General features: G+C 39.1%; 1 protein-coding gene across 1 annotated transcript in view; it reads right to left on the bottom strand.

Moving 5' to 3' along the window:
• The window catches only part of LOC117325272 (phospholipid phosphatase-related protein type 1-like), a 62,994-nt gene that overhangs the window by 11,669 nt on the left and 32,710 nt on the right, over nucleotides 1-18,615 (bottom strand). Inside the window, exons 6-8 of the mRNA XM_033881383.1 lie at nucleotides 14,752-14,809; nucleotides 4,315-4,491; nucleotides 2,962-3,072 (exon numbers count right to left, since the gene is read on the bottom strand). Coding sequence (XP_033737274.1) covers nucleotides 2,962-3,072; nucleotides 4,315-4,491; nucleotides 14,752-14,809 — 346 coding nt within the window. The remainder of the gene's footprint in view (nucleotides 1-2,961; nucleotides 3,073-4,314; nucleotides 4,492-14,751; nucleotides 14,810-18,615) is intronic.

The raw sequence follows: 18,615 nt of genomic DNA on the forward strand, positions 1-18,615 counted from the left end.
CGGTCCAGACAGTGTAAATCATTAGCTGGCGGCCCAGACAGTGTAAATCAATAGCTGGCGGTCCAGACAGTGTAAATCAATAGTTGGCGGTCCAGACAGTGTAAATCATTAGCTGGCGGCCCAGACAGTGTAAATCAATAGTTGGCGGTCAAGACAGTGTAAATCAATAGTTGGCGGTCAAGACAGTGTAAATCAATAGTTGGCGGTCCAGACAGTGTAAATCAATAGTTTGCGGCCCAGACAGTGTAAATATATAGCTAGCGGTCCAGACAGTGTAAATCAATACTTGGCGGTCCAGACAGTGTAAATCAATAGTTGGCGGCCCAGACAGTGTAAATCATTAGCTGGCGGCCCAGACAGTGTAAATCATTAGCTGGCGGTCCATAGAAGTGTCATGCATTATTTAAGTTATTTTCCAGAGACTGTTCTGTCTTTGATATGAGAAAACTTTAATGGATACTGAAACGGTGACCAATAACTTTTACGTCCAATTTCTGGAGATTGTGAAGAGTTCTAACAAAACAAAAACTGTCAACAAGTGATTCTCTTGATGCATAGAGTCTGCTCTCAACAAAGTGGAATTTCATAATAAAGATTAACACAAATCATTCAACGTTCAGCTTGATACTAGACCTTTGCAGCTAATTTTACAAATTATTTAAAGTTACAATACCGCTATCTGTTGGGGAAACGTTTTGTAAAATGAAGTTAGATATACGATAAATGATGTAAGCATGTTCTTATTAAAGGATTTAAACTTCGAAAGGTTTAGATTTATATCGAGTATATTAGCGTGAAGATTTTTTCAACAGCTAATTAATTCACCAAAGTCGGGGTCGAAACCATGTTTACATTATTATCATGCATTTGTAAATTCATGAGATGTCACGAGAATAGAATCCGACGAATGGTGACTATTACTGACCAGTGACCTTTCCCGGTCACCTTTTCTAAGAAATAAGAAATGAAACAAAAATATGAATGAAGCACGAGGCATATGGGCCAAAACGATATTGTGAGGTCTGTTACATGTATAGAAAAGCTATTTTTTATCTTTAAAAGCACAAGCAATTTTTTTATATAACGGGAAAAACCAAACGTAAAACTCAAAAATCTCATATAAAGATTTTCAGACTGAAATTCTAGCCAATCTTGGGACATGTTTGTGTTTCCGTACGTGGTCGCTCGTGATTTATAGGCTACCAGCGTTGCCTGTCGTGTGGAATTGTGTCAACACGTGTCCTTACGACATGGTCAGTATACCAAACAACTGTGACCCCACATCCTCTGCTTGAGTTGAAGTTTCGACAGGCCCATATCCCACATTCAGCACATTCCTCCATTGGATTTTATATAAGTGCAGGTATATTAGCGGAAAAAAGAAACTCGGGTTCGGTATTTCTAATATAACTTTTAGACACGTGGTCTAGATTCAATTGAATTTCACAGTGAGCTACATGTTCTTCAGTTAAAATTCAGTCGTCCGTGACCCCGCTGGACCATGCAACGGTTACCGTTACCGCCAATGCTGGCTAGTATTATAATTAGGTCGAGATGGTCACATCGAGTCATCTTGGTCGTGCTGGTCGGGAGAGGAACTAGTTGGTCAGGTCAAGGTCAGCGAGTTAGTGAGTAGAGTTTGTAGGGTGTAAATGACCGTATTGACTTTGTTGGGTCGAGTTATTAGTGAAGTCATGTCGTATACATTGTAGTTGGTATGGTCGCTTTGGTCGGGACGAGTTGGTACGGACGAGTTATTGGTGAAGTCATGTTGTATCGTTAGTATGGTGGAGTTATTAGTAAGTCATGTTTTATAGTTGGTATGGTCGAGTTATTAGTGAAGTCATGTTGTATAGTTGGTATGGTCGAGTTATTGGTGAAGTCATGTTGTATAGTTGGTATGGTCGAGTTATTGGTGAAGTCATGTTGTATAGTTGGTATGGTGGAGTTATTAGTGAAGTCATGTTGTATAGTTGGTATGGTCGAGTTATTGGTGAAGTCATGTAGTATAGTTGGTATGGTCGAGTTATTAGTAAGTCATGTTGTATAGTTGGTACGGACGAGTTATTGGTGAAGTCATGTTGTATAGTTGGTATGGTGGAGTTATTAGTAAGTCATGCCGTATAGTTGGTATGGTTGAGTTATTAGTAAGTCATGCCGTATAGTTGGTATGGTTGAGTTATTAGTAAGTCATGCCGTATAGTTGGTATGGTGGAGTTATTAGTAAGTCATGCCGTATAGTTGGTATGGTGGAGTTATTAGTAAGTCATGCCGTATAGTTGGTATGGTGGAGTTATTAGTAAGTCATGCCGTATAGTTGGTATGGACGAGTTATTAGTAAGTCATGCCGTATAGTTGGTATGGTGGAGTTATTAGTAAGTCATGCCGTATAGTTGGTATGGTCGAGTTATTAGTGACGTCATGCCGTATAGTTGGTATGGTGGAGTTATTAGTAAGTCATGCCGTATAGTTGGTTTGGTTGAGTTATTAGTAAGTCATGCCGTATAGTTGGTATGGTGGAGTTATTAGTAAGTCATGCCGTATAGTTGGTATGGTGGAGTTATTAGTAAGTCATGCCGTATAGTTGGTATGGTCGAGTTATTAGTAAGTCATGCCGTATAGTTGGTATGGTGGAGTTATTAGTGACGTCATGCCGTATAGTTGGTATGGTCGCTTTGGTCAGGACGAGTTGGTACGGACGGACGAGTTTAATTGGATCGAGTTAGTTGAAACGAGTTAATAGGGTCCACGTATAGAACCGATAAGCATTTAAACACTTAATATAATAAAATATATGATTAAAACAGGAATTCTTTTTATGGTCTCAGTGGAATCAAAGTTAAACTTAATGACGTGTTGAATGTTTTCATCACAGAACCTTAACTCAAATGACCTCACCCTACACGCACTTATTAAACCCAGCTTTCTGTTCCGTAAGTTTTGTAATATCTGTCAACATACCTCCTTCATAAGTTCCTCTAATATCTGATTATCCAATAGGAAGCGGTGTAGCAGGGACAAAACAATCTTTTCGGGCACGTGTTCCCGGAAATTGTGTAGGATAGCTGATCCCTGTGAATATAAAAACAAAGGACCCGTTAGTACCGAATGGTGCTTACATCAAGCGAACGACCTAATCCGGAAAAGGCATGGGTTTACAAGACACGCCATGCAAAGGCGAATTCTCATCCATTTTGGGAACATATCAAACTGAGGGTAAACGTATTAAATACGTTATCTTCATTTGTTTACGGCAATTCGTACAACATACAATATGTCAATGTGAGACTATAACACTTTATCTCGTGAAAACTATTGTGACGTCATCGATTTCATTGTGACAGTATAGACTTTGCTGTTCTAACAATTTGACAAAAAGATGTAGCAGAATGAAACAACAAAGGAAACTATGACTCACTCTGAAATATGTAAATATCTTAAATATTTGAGGTAATGGAAAATAAACATTAAACCATATCGGGCTTCGTCGAGTTTGTCACCAATAAGAATGCGCGTTATATAACTGTAATACCACACGGTTTTCGTATTAACATAGAAAATCTGTAAAACGTGTGTATTTTAGATTGATTTAACCCAAGTTATCAAAAATTAGACATAGAGGATATCTAACAGTGTCTTCAGTAATACCAAATATATTTCACGAGTGGGGCTAATATTTTGATATTTTTCACGAGTGCGCAGCACGAGTGAAAAATATCAAAATATTAGCCACACGAGTGAAATATATTTGGTATTACTGAAGACACTGTTAGATATTCTGTTTATTACATTTTTTATTAACGAAAAACCTACCCCGTATGCTAACTAGGCCTACAGCGATAATTTGTAAACAAAAACAGTAGTTCCCCCTGTCCAGGTGCTGACATATATGTCGGGCTTTCTGATTGGTCAATTATTTTGGTATTTTCTAATCATGAGTTTGATTGGTCAAATCAGCAAAAGTGATATTTTTCACTAGTGAAAAATATCACTTTTACAGAATGAATAATTTTTGATATTTCACTGGTAAAAATGTAATAAAATGAAATATGTCACAAAATGGTCACAACATACACACACTGAAGCAGGGGATTATATAACAAGGATCCTGGTCATGCTGAGAAAACAGAAAACGGGGGAAAATAATTCACACATCACCGAAATGAAAACAAAATAAAAGATTGCAATATTCTTGATCACATGACATAATACATTATATCATTAACATAATTTACCATGAACATTATTATGATTAAAATGCTGATATTAATAACGAATGGTCGGAGACTTGTTCATCCAGTATTTAATATTTACAAAATAGACAGCAACGACCACGCCCATAGCCAGACCGACGACGATATCATCCCAGTGGCTCACGCTCAGCCCGTATTCTGTTAGTCCACACAACAACGCCAACATGACAAATGCCAGTGACAGGAAAGGCCGAATGATGCGCACGGAGCGAGTACGCATGGCTCCGTGTAGATAAATCTACAAACAGATAAAGGTTAACTAAGACATTATTATCTATTTAGCAACAACTACGAAACAAATTATATCAACTTATATAAATCACTCTTTGTGTTCGCTATGTCACGTCCAAACAGATGTAATATACACCGGCTGCTACGGAAGCTCAGTTTCTTCCTCCAAGAGTCGCTGACATATATGTTTAACAAAGATCAGAATTGAGATTGATTGTCAATTTATTGAATGACTGGAATATCCATGGCAACACTTGATATCTCGGATAATGTGATCAAAATTATCACATCATAATACGAAATCTCAATTAACAACAGATAAAAATAACACTTTGAAAAAATTGTGTCCAAAAAGGCACCTACAAAAACTGATATAATGATCAAAATAAAACAAAGAAACAGGTCACCACACCTGTGGTGAAAACTGCATTTAGAAAACGACAACAGAGTAAAAACGTCGTATAAAACATACACATGGATCTGATATGGGGAGAGGAAGTTTGGTGACAAAATTCTCTTCAAAATCAAAACTCGCGTTTTTTGTGCCATCTAGAGTACAGCCTCGTTTTGAATAATTAGGGGAAGCTCAAAAGGTAGAAAATGTATAGAGTATACACCCTAGATCACACAAAAAGCATTATCCTCGCTACGCTACATAAGTTTAATTGTTGGCCCACATGGAAGGAGGGAAGCGCGCGAGGGGATTTTCCTGTGAGAGAAAACCGTAGTACCCGGAGAAACCACACCCAATCGGTCAGGTGACCTCATAACTATTCACGTTCGAACGGGGATTCGAACCCAAGCCGCCTAGGTGAAAGACATTATGTATTACCATTGTCACGTCATTCATATGGGGTATACTCTTTATGTACTTAATATCTAGTTATTTTGTAGTTTGCTTGCAGTAATGACGTTCATATCATGACACGAATTTCATCATCACAATCCAGGGGTCCCGCTTTCGATTACCCTCTGTTTGTCTTTGGATTATGTCGCGACAAACAAACAGATGTGTTGAAATCGTGTGGTAGATAATGATTACACCTTTGAAACTTGACAAAGGTTCGCCCGTTAAGGCTTCCTTTCTAGGCTACACTATTCACAATGCGTAATCCAAACTGCGAATGCTGACTGTTCAAAGAATAGCGTAAAAAACAGGATAACCCGAGAAACACAGGATACCCGAGCCCAGTCTGAAGGTCAGTCATAAGGATCGGTTTATAATTTCTGTGAGCAATTCTTCAGCCATATCCGTCATGATTTCTCATATTTTGAACGCAAAGAATTAACCTTGACCATGTCGCAAATCAATTTGTATACAACAAATTGTCGATAAATCGTTTTCTCACAGTTTCCAAGGAAGCAGCAAGGTGCACAATGGGGCATCATCATGTTCCAATCGATCAAAAAAATGTGCGTAATCAGCATTGCGCATTCGGTCTGAGATCGGGGTGGCCATATATCGGCCAACAACTTATAATGCGGCGACCTGCCGTACGGATGCAATGGCCGAATGCACATTCCTTAAATCGCTTTTCAATGTAATGTCGGCGAAGGGTCTTGTTCTTGGGTGAGTCAAGGTTCTTGGTTTATCAAGCAGACTGCCGCATTGTGTGTAGACGTGTCCACGAGCGCTGTGCGGATTATTACGTGATCGAGAATGATCGTTTGGTGGAGGTCGGCCGTGGTATGGGGAGGGATTGCTCATGATATTTCGATTTCTTTAGTTACTATTTACGTTCTGCATGTTGTACCTTAAGTACAGCAACGTCGACTGACGTTCAAGCAAGAAAATGATTTGATTTTGACGAGATTATCTCTCAACAAACACTATCCTGACCCTAGACTGGCTTCCATGAAACCCTGACATTTCCCCGACAGAACAATTATGGAACGAGTTGGACCGAAGGATAAGACGAAGGCCGAACCCTCCAATCAACGTCACTCAGTTGACATTGGCGCTGGATGAGGAATGGAATCGTAGACCAATACGGAGGGTCATTACCCTGGCCAAGAGAGTCCGTGCAACAAGTGCAGCTCAAACACGGCATACAAGATATTGATAGGCCCAGGTCTTTTTTTAGAGGGGTACAATTGGATCAACCTGAAATTAATGGGTACTAAACGTGCGTGGATGATATTTCGTCAGACGACAGAGTGGTTTCTTATCTTTCACTTACACCATTATTACATTCTATAACATATTTTTGTTATTTCCCGTAGTAAACAGGACAATTTCTAATTGCGTTTCTAGTTCCTGTCAGTATATGATCTACAGATTTCCAGTAACAGCCTGGTAAATATATACGTGTACGTAAGCCCTTCCAGATTACATCAATAACGTCAAAATATACATTACACAGTGTGGCCAGTGTCAGCATTTGCCTGTACTCTCAAAAGTAAAGTTTGTACTATGTAAGTAATTATAGTGGAACACGTAAATTGGTTGGGGCTCTATTGGGTTATGTGAGAACGTGTGTTAATAAATATAAGATACCGCTGCGTCATCACCGCTCGTTAAGTCAGTCTGTATCATTAAGGAGATGCTGTACTGACGCAATGCTGCACTTTTGGCTATAATGACATTGGTGTGACGATGCCGCGATAAGACTATCTAGAAATAAGAGTGATGTAAAAAAGATTTAATTTCTTTAAGCGCCCTGCCCTTTATGACGTCATAACTGTTGCCACAGTGACGGATAAAGTTCACCTCATTCTAGACAAAATGTAATTAAAAATGCATAGGACATAAGTGATTAACTGTCTTGTAATGGTATTTATAATGACAGAGCTTTGCAGACAAACATCATAAGGTTAGAGGGATTGACCAACTTGAATATTTTACCGTTGACAATAACAAAGTTATCAACATTTTACAAACACTCACTCACTGTCCATGGTACATATGTATAGAGTACAAAATGAACGAAGAATGCAGTACCGTGTCAGGCCTCATACATATCACGATCCGTTGGGAAATGTCAGATATATGTGATGCACCACTCCAGTTATCATTTTGGGAATGTTACCTAACCTGGGTTTGACCAGATTTGTATGACGGGTGTCAAATAAACCCAAAACCCCAAAACCCAAACCAAACCAAACCAGAATAATAACCTAAACAACACAACGTCCGATACGACTTTCCCTCAGTATCTCCTTATATCAGCGAAGGAGACTGGGAAGAAAATATCATCGCTATCGCCAACCATCATCCAGAAAACTATTAAAGGATGCCTAGGTACTGCCAAATCCGTTAAGCCCTTGACATCGGGAGACCTCCTTGTTGAGGTTTTCCGCAAGCAACAGGCGGATAATCTCTTGAAATTGTCGGAATTTTCTGGGATCAATGTCCATGTTAGGGCCTATCAGTCCCTTAACTTCAGCAAGGGGGTAATCAGATGCCCTGCCTTGCAGAACGACACTGACGCAGAGATTCTGCAACATTTCAAATCGGAGAATATCCCGATCTCGGAGGTAAGGCGGATCAAAATAAAACGCCAAACAGTAAGCACAAATACGTTCGTCCTCACGTTCGCAGTGCCAAACCTTCCTCCATCGGTAATGGTAGGTTACATGAGATGTAACGTCTCGCCCTACATACCGAATCCTCTACGATGCCGTAACTGCCAGAGGTACGGCCATCATGAGGACAGATGCAGGCGGAGAGAACACTGCGGACGAGAGGGCCATAATGACGCTGATAGTTGCGATATTACCGGCAAACGATGTGTTAATTGCAAGGGCAACCATACAGCCTCATCTCGAGACTGTCTTTCCTGGAAGAAGGAAAGGGAAGTTCTGCGGGTAAAATATACCCGCAAAATTTCCTTCCCTGACGCCAGGAGAGCGGTCGAGAGTAATGACCCTGCTGCGTTGTCCTATGCATCAATAACAAAATCCAAAACACAACAGCATCAAATTACAGTCAGCGATAAGAAAGTACAAGCTTACTTTGATAAGCCAACTTTCAGTGCGGAGGTTCCACCTTTGATGGACGAAAGGAATGACAAGATTCTTTTCGGTTTGGCATGCCGTTTCAAGTCAGGAAGGGTAGCGTCTAAGACCACCTCAACATCAGTTAGACCTTCCCAGCCTGACGAAACGGTAGTTATCAAGACCTATATGCCAGCACCTTCAGCACATACACCTGCACGCCATATAACACAAACATCGACGCCGAGGGTCACCCACCATAGACGGACTGTATCACAGCCGTCAGACCTTAAAAAGATTGCTGGTAACACCAATAAACGACCAGCAACCACACCACCTCAAGACCAAAGAAAACCGAAGGTAAAACTACACAGATTACCTTCCTTAAACAACACAAAGCCCAGCAAAGGCTCAAATGACCTTATCCATGGTCATAACAGGTACGACGTTCTTGCGGACGACAGCGAGTTTGGTGACATCAATGCTGCTGTTACCAGACAACCTACTCCAAGTAGTCCTGTCAGTCCAAAGAGCGTCCATCACGAACCTGGGTAGTGGTCAGCAATACGAACAATTTTATCATACAATGGAACATATGCGGACTAAGGGCAAATTTAGAAGAGTTTCAAAATTTATCAAAAGAATTTAGACCTGCATTATTTTGCCTGCAGGAGGTCATGTTAAAAAACCCAATTACTTTCAGAAATGTCTCGCTCTACAATAGCATCGCAACGGTAGGAAACAGAGGTGGCGCAGCTGTAGCTGTCCATAAAACTATTCCTCACAGAATTATCACGTTAAACACAAATTTACAGGCTGTTGCTGTCTGTGCAACTTTGCACAGACAAGTAACTGTCTGTTCAATTTATCTTCCTCCGAGTATTGTTTTCACTTGTGAGCAACTTAATAACCTCGTCTCGCAACTCCCAGCACCATACATAATTCTCGGAGATTTTAATGGGCATAACAGTCTGTGGGGCTCCCCCAACACAGATGAGAGAGGAAGACGTATTGAGGAATTTATAGATAAAAACAACCTGTGTCTTTTTAACAATAATACTCCAACATATCTACACCCTGCTACAGGCTCTCGTACCCACATAGACCTATCATTATGCCATCCATCCATTTTACTCGATTATGACTGGAGGGTAAATGATGATCTATGTGGGAGTGACCACTTCCCTATTTTTCTTAGGAATATTGGGACCCCTCTTGATAAACCACTTCCTCGGTGGAATGTGCACAAAGCAGATTGGGGCCAATTTAAACACCTGTGCAACGAGGAGCTTACTGTAGAAAAATTCACTAACCTCGATGACCCAATTAAAACATTCACTGAAACGATAACTTCTATTGCCACAAAAACGATACCAAAGTCCGTCCCAAAACGTACAAAGTTCCTTTTATCTGAAGAATCTTTTATCAATAGATCCGACCGAAAGGCAGCTTTAAGACGATTCCTGACTTCCCCTACAACTGAAAATTACAATAATTTTAAAATTTGGAGGGCGAAGGCTCGGCGATCTATTAAGTCGGACAAAAAGAATAGCTGGAAGGAATACACTTCTAAAATATCTTCAATCACATCATCAAAAAAGATATGGGATCAGATAAGAAAAATAAGTGGAAAACGAAAAACAGCACCAGAATCCCATCTTATCAACAATAGCCAAATTTTCTCTTCTACATCTGAAATTGCAAATGCATTTGCTAAGAATATAGCCCAGAACTCATCCGCTAAAAAATCACTCCAAAAGTCCAAACTTTCAAAAAAGACAAAGAAAAGAAACGTCTTAACTTCAAATCATCCAACACAGAGAGTTACAACAAGCCTTTCGATCTCCAGGAGTTGCTTGAATCGCTAAAAAGATCGACCGATTCAGAAGCTGGGCCAGATGAAATTCCGTACCAATTCCTGAAACATTTACCAGAATCATCATTACGATGTCTCTTATATATTTTTAATCAAGTATACGCTTCCGGTAAGATCCCCGAGTCTTGGAAGGAATCTACAATTATTCCAATTCCAAAACCTGGTAATGACGCCAATGAACCAAATAATTATCGCCCTATCTCTCTAACAAGCTGCATCTGTAAAACACTTGAACGGATGACAAACAAGACTAGTTTGGTTCCTTGAATCCAATAATATTTTGAGTCCACTCCAAAGCGGATTCAGAAACCGCAGAGGAACAGTAGACCACCTGGTCAGATTAGAAACCTTTATTCGAGAAGCTTTCGCAAAGAAGGAACATCTTGTTGCGGTGTTCTTTGATCTGGAGAAAGCATACGATACTACATGGCAATATGGTATTATGAAAGACCTGCATGAAATTGGTGTACGTGGGAATCTCCCTAAATTCATTTCAAACTACATATCTGACAGATTTTTAAGGTTCGCGTTGGCTCAACGTATTCTGAAACAGCCAAACAGGAAATGGGAGTCCCTCAGGGTGGGATCCTTTCCGTAACTCTTTTCGGTCTGAAAATCAACAGTATAACTAAATGTCTTGGTAAATCAACTGAAGGATCTCTATTCGTTGATGACTTCTTGATCTGCTATAGATCGAAGGACATGCACACGATAGAACGACAACTTCAACAATGTTTGGGCGAACTACAAACATGGGCAGATGAAAACGGCTTCAAATTTTCCAGATCAAAAACTGTCTGCATGCACTTCTGCCAAAAACGAAAACCACATAATGATCCTGACCTCACATTGAATGGAAGCAAAATTCCAGTTGTCGAGCAGACCAAATTCCTCGAACTAATTTTCGATTCAAAACTCTCCTTTGTTCCACATATTAAACACCTAAAGGATAAGTGCTCAAAGGCAATGAATATTTTACGCGTTCTATCCCATACTGACTGGGGGGGGGGGGGGGGGGGGGGGGAACCGTGAAATGCTCTTGCGCCTTTATAGGGCACTTATTCGATCAAAACTCGACTATGGGTCCATCGTTTATGGATCGGCACGGAATTCTTACCTGCAAATGTTGGATCCTATCCATAATCAAGGATTACGTTTAGCACTCGGTGCTTTCCGAACAACACCAGTGCAGAGCCTTTATGTAGAGGCAAATGAACCATCTTTAAATGACCGAAGGAAAAAACTTGCTCTTCAATATGCCGCCCAATTGAAATCCAACCCGAAAAACCCAGCTTTTGATCTTGTTGTCAATCCGCAATACCGAAACATAGTCACTCAAAACCAAAAACTCTTACCAACATTTGGCATTAGAATTTCTAAATTTCTTCATGAACTTAACATAAGCTTAGACAACATAGGCGAATACACCGTATCGGAAGTACCGCCATGGCTTGTCGAAACACCGGATATTAACCTTACTCTACACGAGAGGACAAAATCGAGTGCATTACCCGAAGAACACAAATCCTCCTTTCGGGAATGCATTAAAGATTTTCCCGATCACGTTCAGATCTACACTGATGGCTCAAAAGATGGAGAAAAGGTATCCGCAGCATGCTACACGGATCACCATTGCTCTTCGATCCGCTTACCAGATGGTGCCTCTATTTCTCTGCGGAAGCATGTGCCATCGATTTGGCCCTCGACCATATCGATGAACAACGCATTAGAAAGGCAATCATTTGTTCCGATTCTCTATCTGTCCTTCAGAATTTACAATTACGAGATCCAAAGAATATACTCATACAAAACCTTGTTTTACGAATATCTCGTATCTTAAAAAAATGCAAAATAACATTACTTTGGATTCCGAGCCATGTCGGAATTAAAGGCAACGAACTTGTTGACCGCCAAGCAAAACATGCTCTAAATCTGCAACAAACAAATATCAAAATACCATACACTGATTTCAAACCTGTAATTAGTTCTGCCATCCAGAGTAAATGGCAGCAACGCTGGTCTCTCGAGACGAGCAACAAACTTTTTAAAGTACAACCAAAACTTAAAACATCAACACAAAGTCGGAAGGATCATAGAGAGGAAATAGTCCTCTCTCGGCTCCGTACCGGGCACACATATCCTACTCATTCGTTCCTTGTGTGTTATGCATGTGATTCTCAATTCACAGTGGAGCATTTTTTAATAGAATGTTCCGATTTCAAGCACATTCGTGATAAATACTTTCGAGTCCCGGATATGAAAACCCTTTTCAGTTCCGTGGATTCGAAAACAATATTTAGCTACTTGAAAGAAATCGATCTATTTAATAGACGTTGATGTCTTTTACGTTACTCTCTTTGACGTTCTATTTATATCACAAAGTTCACATAATCTTTTCGTACATATATATATTTTGCCATTTTTAATCAACTTTTTTTTATCATAATGATCTAAATATACAATACGAATGCTTTTAAAAATGACATATTTTATTTGATTTTAACTTAAAAAATAAAACATGATAGTATATTGTTTGGCCCTAAATGACCCTAGTTGTCGATGGGCCGTAAAACATAAACAAACAAACAAACATGACGGGTGTCGTCGTGGCCTAGATTTGTATGACAGGTGTCGTCAGGACCTAGATTTGCATGACGGGTGTCGTCGTGACCTAGATTTGTATGACGGGTGTTGTCGTGACCTAGATTTGTATGACGGGTGTCCTCGTGACCTAGATTTGTATGACGGGTGTCCTCGTGAATTAGATTTGTATGACGGGTGTTGTCGTTACCTAGATTTGTATGACGGGTGTCCTCGTGACCTAGATTTGTATGATGGGTGTTGTCGTGACCTAGATTTGTATGACGAGTGTCATTGTGACCTAGATTTGTAGTACGGGTTTCTTCCTGACCTAGATTTGTACGACGGGTTTCTTCGTGACCTAGAATTGTATGACGGGTGTCTTCGTGACCTAGATTTGTATGACGGGTGTTGTCGTGACCTAGATTTGTATGACGGATGTCGTTGTGACCTAGATTTGTATGACGGGTTTCTTTGTGACCTATATCTGTATTACGGGTGTTGTCGTGACCTAGATTTGTATGACGGGTGTTGTCGTGGCCTAGATTTGTATGACGGGTGTCCTCGTGACCTAGATTTGTATGACGGGTGTCGTCGTGGCCTAGATTTGTATGACGGGTGTCGTCGTGGCCTAGATTTGTACAGCGGGTGTCGTCTGTGAAACAGAAGACGCTTGTTTTTTCCGAACACCTGGTCTTATTTTTCTTGTGTTAATCTTACTATAGATTAGTGTTTATATTTTGTCTTCGTTTTATCGATTCCCAGTTAGAGTTGTGGTTACTTTATTATGTCGATATCCCCTGTTTTATAATGGACAGAAAACTTTATAGACTTGCTGCCATTGATAGAAATGTATTTTTTTCATTTGTTTTACATTGGTGCTGCATTGTCACTTCGTCAACCAAGTAAATTCCTTTCAGGATTATATAGTACACCCGGTACTATGAACCGAAATTAATATAGTAACCAACGTGATATTTAAGTATACAAACAATGCGAGTAACGAGTAGGCCGGTGCCGTCAACACAGAAAAAAGTTTCTACCTAATAATCCCTCACTACATGTAGCTCTTTGTCGAAATATCAAGTATCGTTAGGGTACCCGTGTAAAATAACGTAATAAAGCTGACATGGCACAAGGTTTAATCAATATTATGAACATATATAGCTCAGAGTTCTTAAGCAACCAATTATTTATCAATGTTTCTTCAACATCAACAAGAAAATAGGATTGGCATTGTGATGTTTAACATACTATTAAAAGCTAAGGTCATTTAAGGACGGAAGAAAATAGAAATAAACCTGCCTCTGCAACGTGACAAAATAGGAGTAAACATGTGTCCGCAACGTGACTAAATAGGAGTAAACATGTCTACGCAACGTGACTAAATAGGAGTAAACATGTCTACGCAACGTGACTAAATAGGAGTAAACATGTCTACGCAACGTGACTAAATAGGAGTAAACATGTCTCCTCTACGTGACAAAATAGGAGTAAACATGTCTACGCAACGTGACTAAATAGGAGTTAACATGTCTCCGCAACGTGACATACATGGTGTCACCTATAGTCATAAGTATGAGTGTACTTTAATTACTCATTTAGACAAAGATAAAATGAAAATGTCTACCTACATTATGTATATTCTTTCAATATTTGTTTACGGTAGGTTTTTTATTTTCCGAGCCAGGATGAAGCACTTGAAACGTTTCCATAACGGGGTACAGAGCGCGGGATTGGTATTGCTTTTCATAATTGTTTGAATTTTTCGTTCTGACGTAATTATTATTGTTATATTTTTTTATGACATGGGCCATGTACACATATCCAAATTCTTCTAGAGAAATAGTACTGAGTGACACCAGGCAAACTTACCGTGAGGAATATCGCCGAATAGGCAGACAGGGCGGAATACATGGACGGGAACGACGTTCTGTAGGGGAAAATGAAATAACAACAAGATGTTAGAACCAATATCCTGATAACGGGATAATATTTGTCAATTTGAGCCTTTTGACGCATTATCAGAATCATATTATATAATAACGATGTGATTTAGTATTTTCGTACTCATACGTTTTTGAAAGTGTTGTGAGAACAAAAACAAAATCAGAACATGCTGAGGCTGATGTAGTTTCAGTGTAAGTGTATAGCTTATATACCGTTCATACATTAAAAAAAACCTCATTTCTCTCCGTGAGTTTCTCTCATCAAACTGTCGGTATATGTCCCTCTAAACTGTCAATATTTGTCTCTCTAAACTGTCGGTATTTGTCTCTCTAAATTGTCGATATTTGTCTCTCTAAACTGTCGGTATTTGTCTCTCTAAACTGTCAGTATATGTCTCTCTAAACTGTCGGTATATGGTCCCTCTAAACTGACAGTATTTATCTCTCTAAACTGTCAGTATTTGTCTCTCTAAACTGTCAGTATTTGTCTCTCTAAACTGTCGGTATATGTCCCTCTAAACTGTCAGTATTTGTCTCTCTAAACTGTCGGTATTTGTCCCTCTAAACTGTCAGTATTTGTCTCTCTAAACTGTCAGTATTTGTCCCTCTAAACTGTCAGTATTTGTCCCTCTAAACTGTCAGTATTTATCTCTCTAAACTGTCAATATTTGTCTCTCTAAACTGTCGGTATTTGTCTCTCTAAATTGTCAGTATTTGTCTCTCTAAACTGTCAGTTTTTGTCTCTCTAAACTGTCAGTATTTATCTCTCTAAACTGTCTGTATTTGTCTCTCTAAACTGTCAGTATGTGTCTCTCTAAACTGTCAGTATTTATCTCTCTAAACTGTCGGTATGTGTCTCTCTAAACTGTCAGTATTTGTCTCTCTAAACTGTCAGTATGTGTCTCTCTAAACTGTCAGTATTTATCTCTCTAAACTGTCGGTATGTGTCTTTCTAAACTGTCAGTATTTGTCTCTCTAAACTGTCAGTATGTGTCTCTCTAAACTGTCAGTATTTATCTCTCTAAACTGTCGGTATGTGTCTCTCTAAACTGTCAGTATTTGTCTCTCTAAACTGTCAGTATTTGTCTCTCTAAACTGTCAGTATTTATCTCTCTAAACTGTCTGTATTTGTCTCTTTAAACTGTCAGTATGTGTCTCTCTAAACTGTCAGTATTTATCTCTCTAAACTGTCGGTATGTGTCTCTCTAAACTGTCAGTATTTATCTCTCTAAACTGTCGGTATTTGTCTCTCTAAACTGTCAGTATTTGTCTCTCTAAACTGTCAGTATTTATCTCTCTAAACTGTCTGTATTTGTCTCTCTAAACTGTCAGTATGTGTCTCTCTAAACTGTCAGTATTTATCTCTCTAAACTGTCGGTATGTGTCTCTCTAAACTGTCAGTATTTGTCTCTCTAAACTGTCAGTATTTGTCTCTCTAAACTGTCAGTATTTGTCTCTCTAAACTGTCAGTATTTGTCTCTCTAAACTGTCAGTATTTGTCCCTCTAAACTGTCAGTATTTGTCCCTCTAAACTGTCTGTATTTGTCTCTCTAAACTGTCAGTATTTGTCTCTCTAAACTGTCAGTATTTGTCTCTCTAAACTGTCAGTATTTGTCTCTCTAAACTGTCAGTATTTGTCTCTCTAAACTGTCAGTATTTGTCCCTCTAAACTGTCAGCAGTTGTCCCTCTAAACTGTCGGTATTTGTCTCTCTAAACTGTCGGTATTTGTCTCTCTAAACTGTCAGCATGTGTCTCTCTAAACTGACAGTATTTATCTCTCTAAACTGTCAGTATTTATCTCTCTAAACTGTCAGTATTTGTCCCTCTAAACTGTCAGTATTTGTCTCTCTAAACTGTCAGTATTTGTCTCTCTAAACTGTCAGTATTTGTCTCTCTAAACTGTCAGTATTTGTCTCTCTAAACTGTCAGTATTTGTCCCTCTAAACTGTCAGTAGTTGTCCCTCTAAACTGTCGGTATTTGTCTCTCTAAACTGTCAGTATTTGTCTCTCTAAACTGTCGGTATTTGTCTCTCTAAACTGTCAGTATGTGTCTCTCTAAACTGACAGTATTTATCTCTCTAAACTGTCAGTATTTGTCTCTCTAAACTGTCAGTATTCGTCTCTCTAAACTGTCGGTATTTGTCCCTCTAAACTGTCAATATTTGTTTCTCTAAACTGTCAGTATATGTCTCTCTAAACTGTCAGTATTTGTCTCTCTAAACTGTCAGTATTTGTCTCTCTAAACTGTCAGTATATGTCTCTCTAAACTGTCAGTATTTGTCCCTCTAAACTGTCAGTATTTGTCTCTCTAAACTGTCTGTATTTGTCTCTCTAAACTGTCAGTATTTGTCTCTCTAAACTGTCAGTATTTGTCTCTCTAAACTGTCAGTATTTGTCTCTCTAAACTGTCAGTATTTGTCTCTCTAAACTGTCAGTATTTGTCCCTCTAAACTGTCAGCAGTTGTCCCTCTAAACTGTCGGTATTTGTCTCTCTAAACTGTCGGTATTTGTCTCTCTAAACTGTCAGCATGTGTCTCTCTAAACTGACAGTATTTATCTCTCTAAACTGTCAGTATTTATCTCTCTAAACTGTCAGTATTTGTCCCTCTAAACTGTCAGTATTTGTCTCTCTAAACTGTCAGTATTTGTCTCTCTAAACTGTCAGTATTTGTCTCTCTAAACTGTCAGTATTTGTCTCTCTAAACTGTCAGTATTTGTCCCTCTAAACTGTCAGTAGTTGTCCCTCTAAACTGTCGGTATTTGTCTCTCTAAACTGTCAGTATTTGTCTCTCTAAACTGTCAGTATTTGTCTCTCTAAACTGTCAGTATTTGTCTCTCTAAACTGTCAGTATTTGTCTCTCTAAACTGTCAGTATTTGTCTCTCTAAACTGTCAGTATTTGTCACTCTAAACTGTCAGTATTTGTCTCTCTAAACTGTCTGTATTTGTCTCTCTAAACTGTCGGTATTTGTCTCTCTAAACTGTCAGTATGTGTCTCTCTAAACTGACAGTATTTATCTCTCTAAACTGTCAGTATTTGTCTCTCTAAACTGTCAGTATTTGTCTCTCTAAACTGTCGGTATTTGTCCCTCTAAACTGTCAATATTTGTCTCTCTAAACTGTCAGTATATGTCTCTCTAAACTGCCAGTATTTGTCTCTCTAAACTGTCAGTATTTGTCTCTCTAAACTGTCAGTATTTGTCTCTCTAAACTGTCGGTATTTGTCTCCCTAAACTGTCAGTATTTGTCTCTCTAAACTGTCAGTATTTGTCTCTCTAAACTGTCAGTATTTGTCTCTCTAAACTGTCAGTATTTGTCCCTCTAAACTGTCAGTATTTGTCCCTCTAAACTGTCTGTATTTGTCCCTCTAAACTGTCTGTATTTGTCCCTCTAAACTGTCAGTATTTGTCTCTCTACACTTTCAGTATTTGTCTCTCTAAACTGTCAGTATTTGTCTCTCTAAACTGTCTGTATTTGTCCCTCTAAACTGGCAGTATTTGTCCCTCTAAACTGTCAGTATTTGTCTCTCTAAACTGTCTGTATTTGTCCCTCTAAACTGTCAGTATTTGTCTCTCTAAACTGTCAGTATTTGTCCCTCTAAACTGTCAGTATTTGTCTCTCTAAACTGTCAGTATTTGTCTCTCTAAACTGTCAGTATTTGTCCCTCTAAACTGTCAGTATTTGTCCCTCTAAACTGTCAGTATTTGTCCCTCTAAACTGTCTGTATTTGTCCCTCTAAACTGTCTGTATTTGTCCCTCTAAACTGTCAGTATTTGTCTCTCTAAACTTT

This window comes from Pecten maximus, chromosome 4, assembly GCF_902652985.1.
Source record: "Pecten maximus chromosome 4, xPecMax1.1, whole genome shotgun sequence".
Classification (NCBI taxonomy): Eukaryota; Metazoa; Mollusca; class Bivalvia; order Pectinida; family Pectinidae; genus Pecten; species Pecten maximus.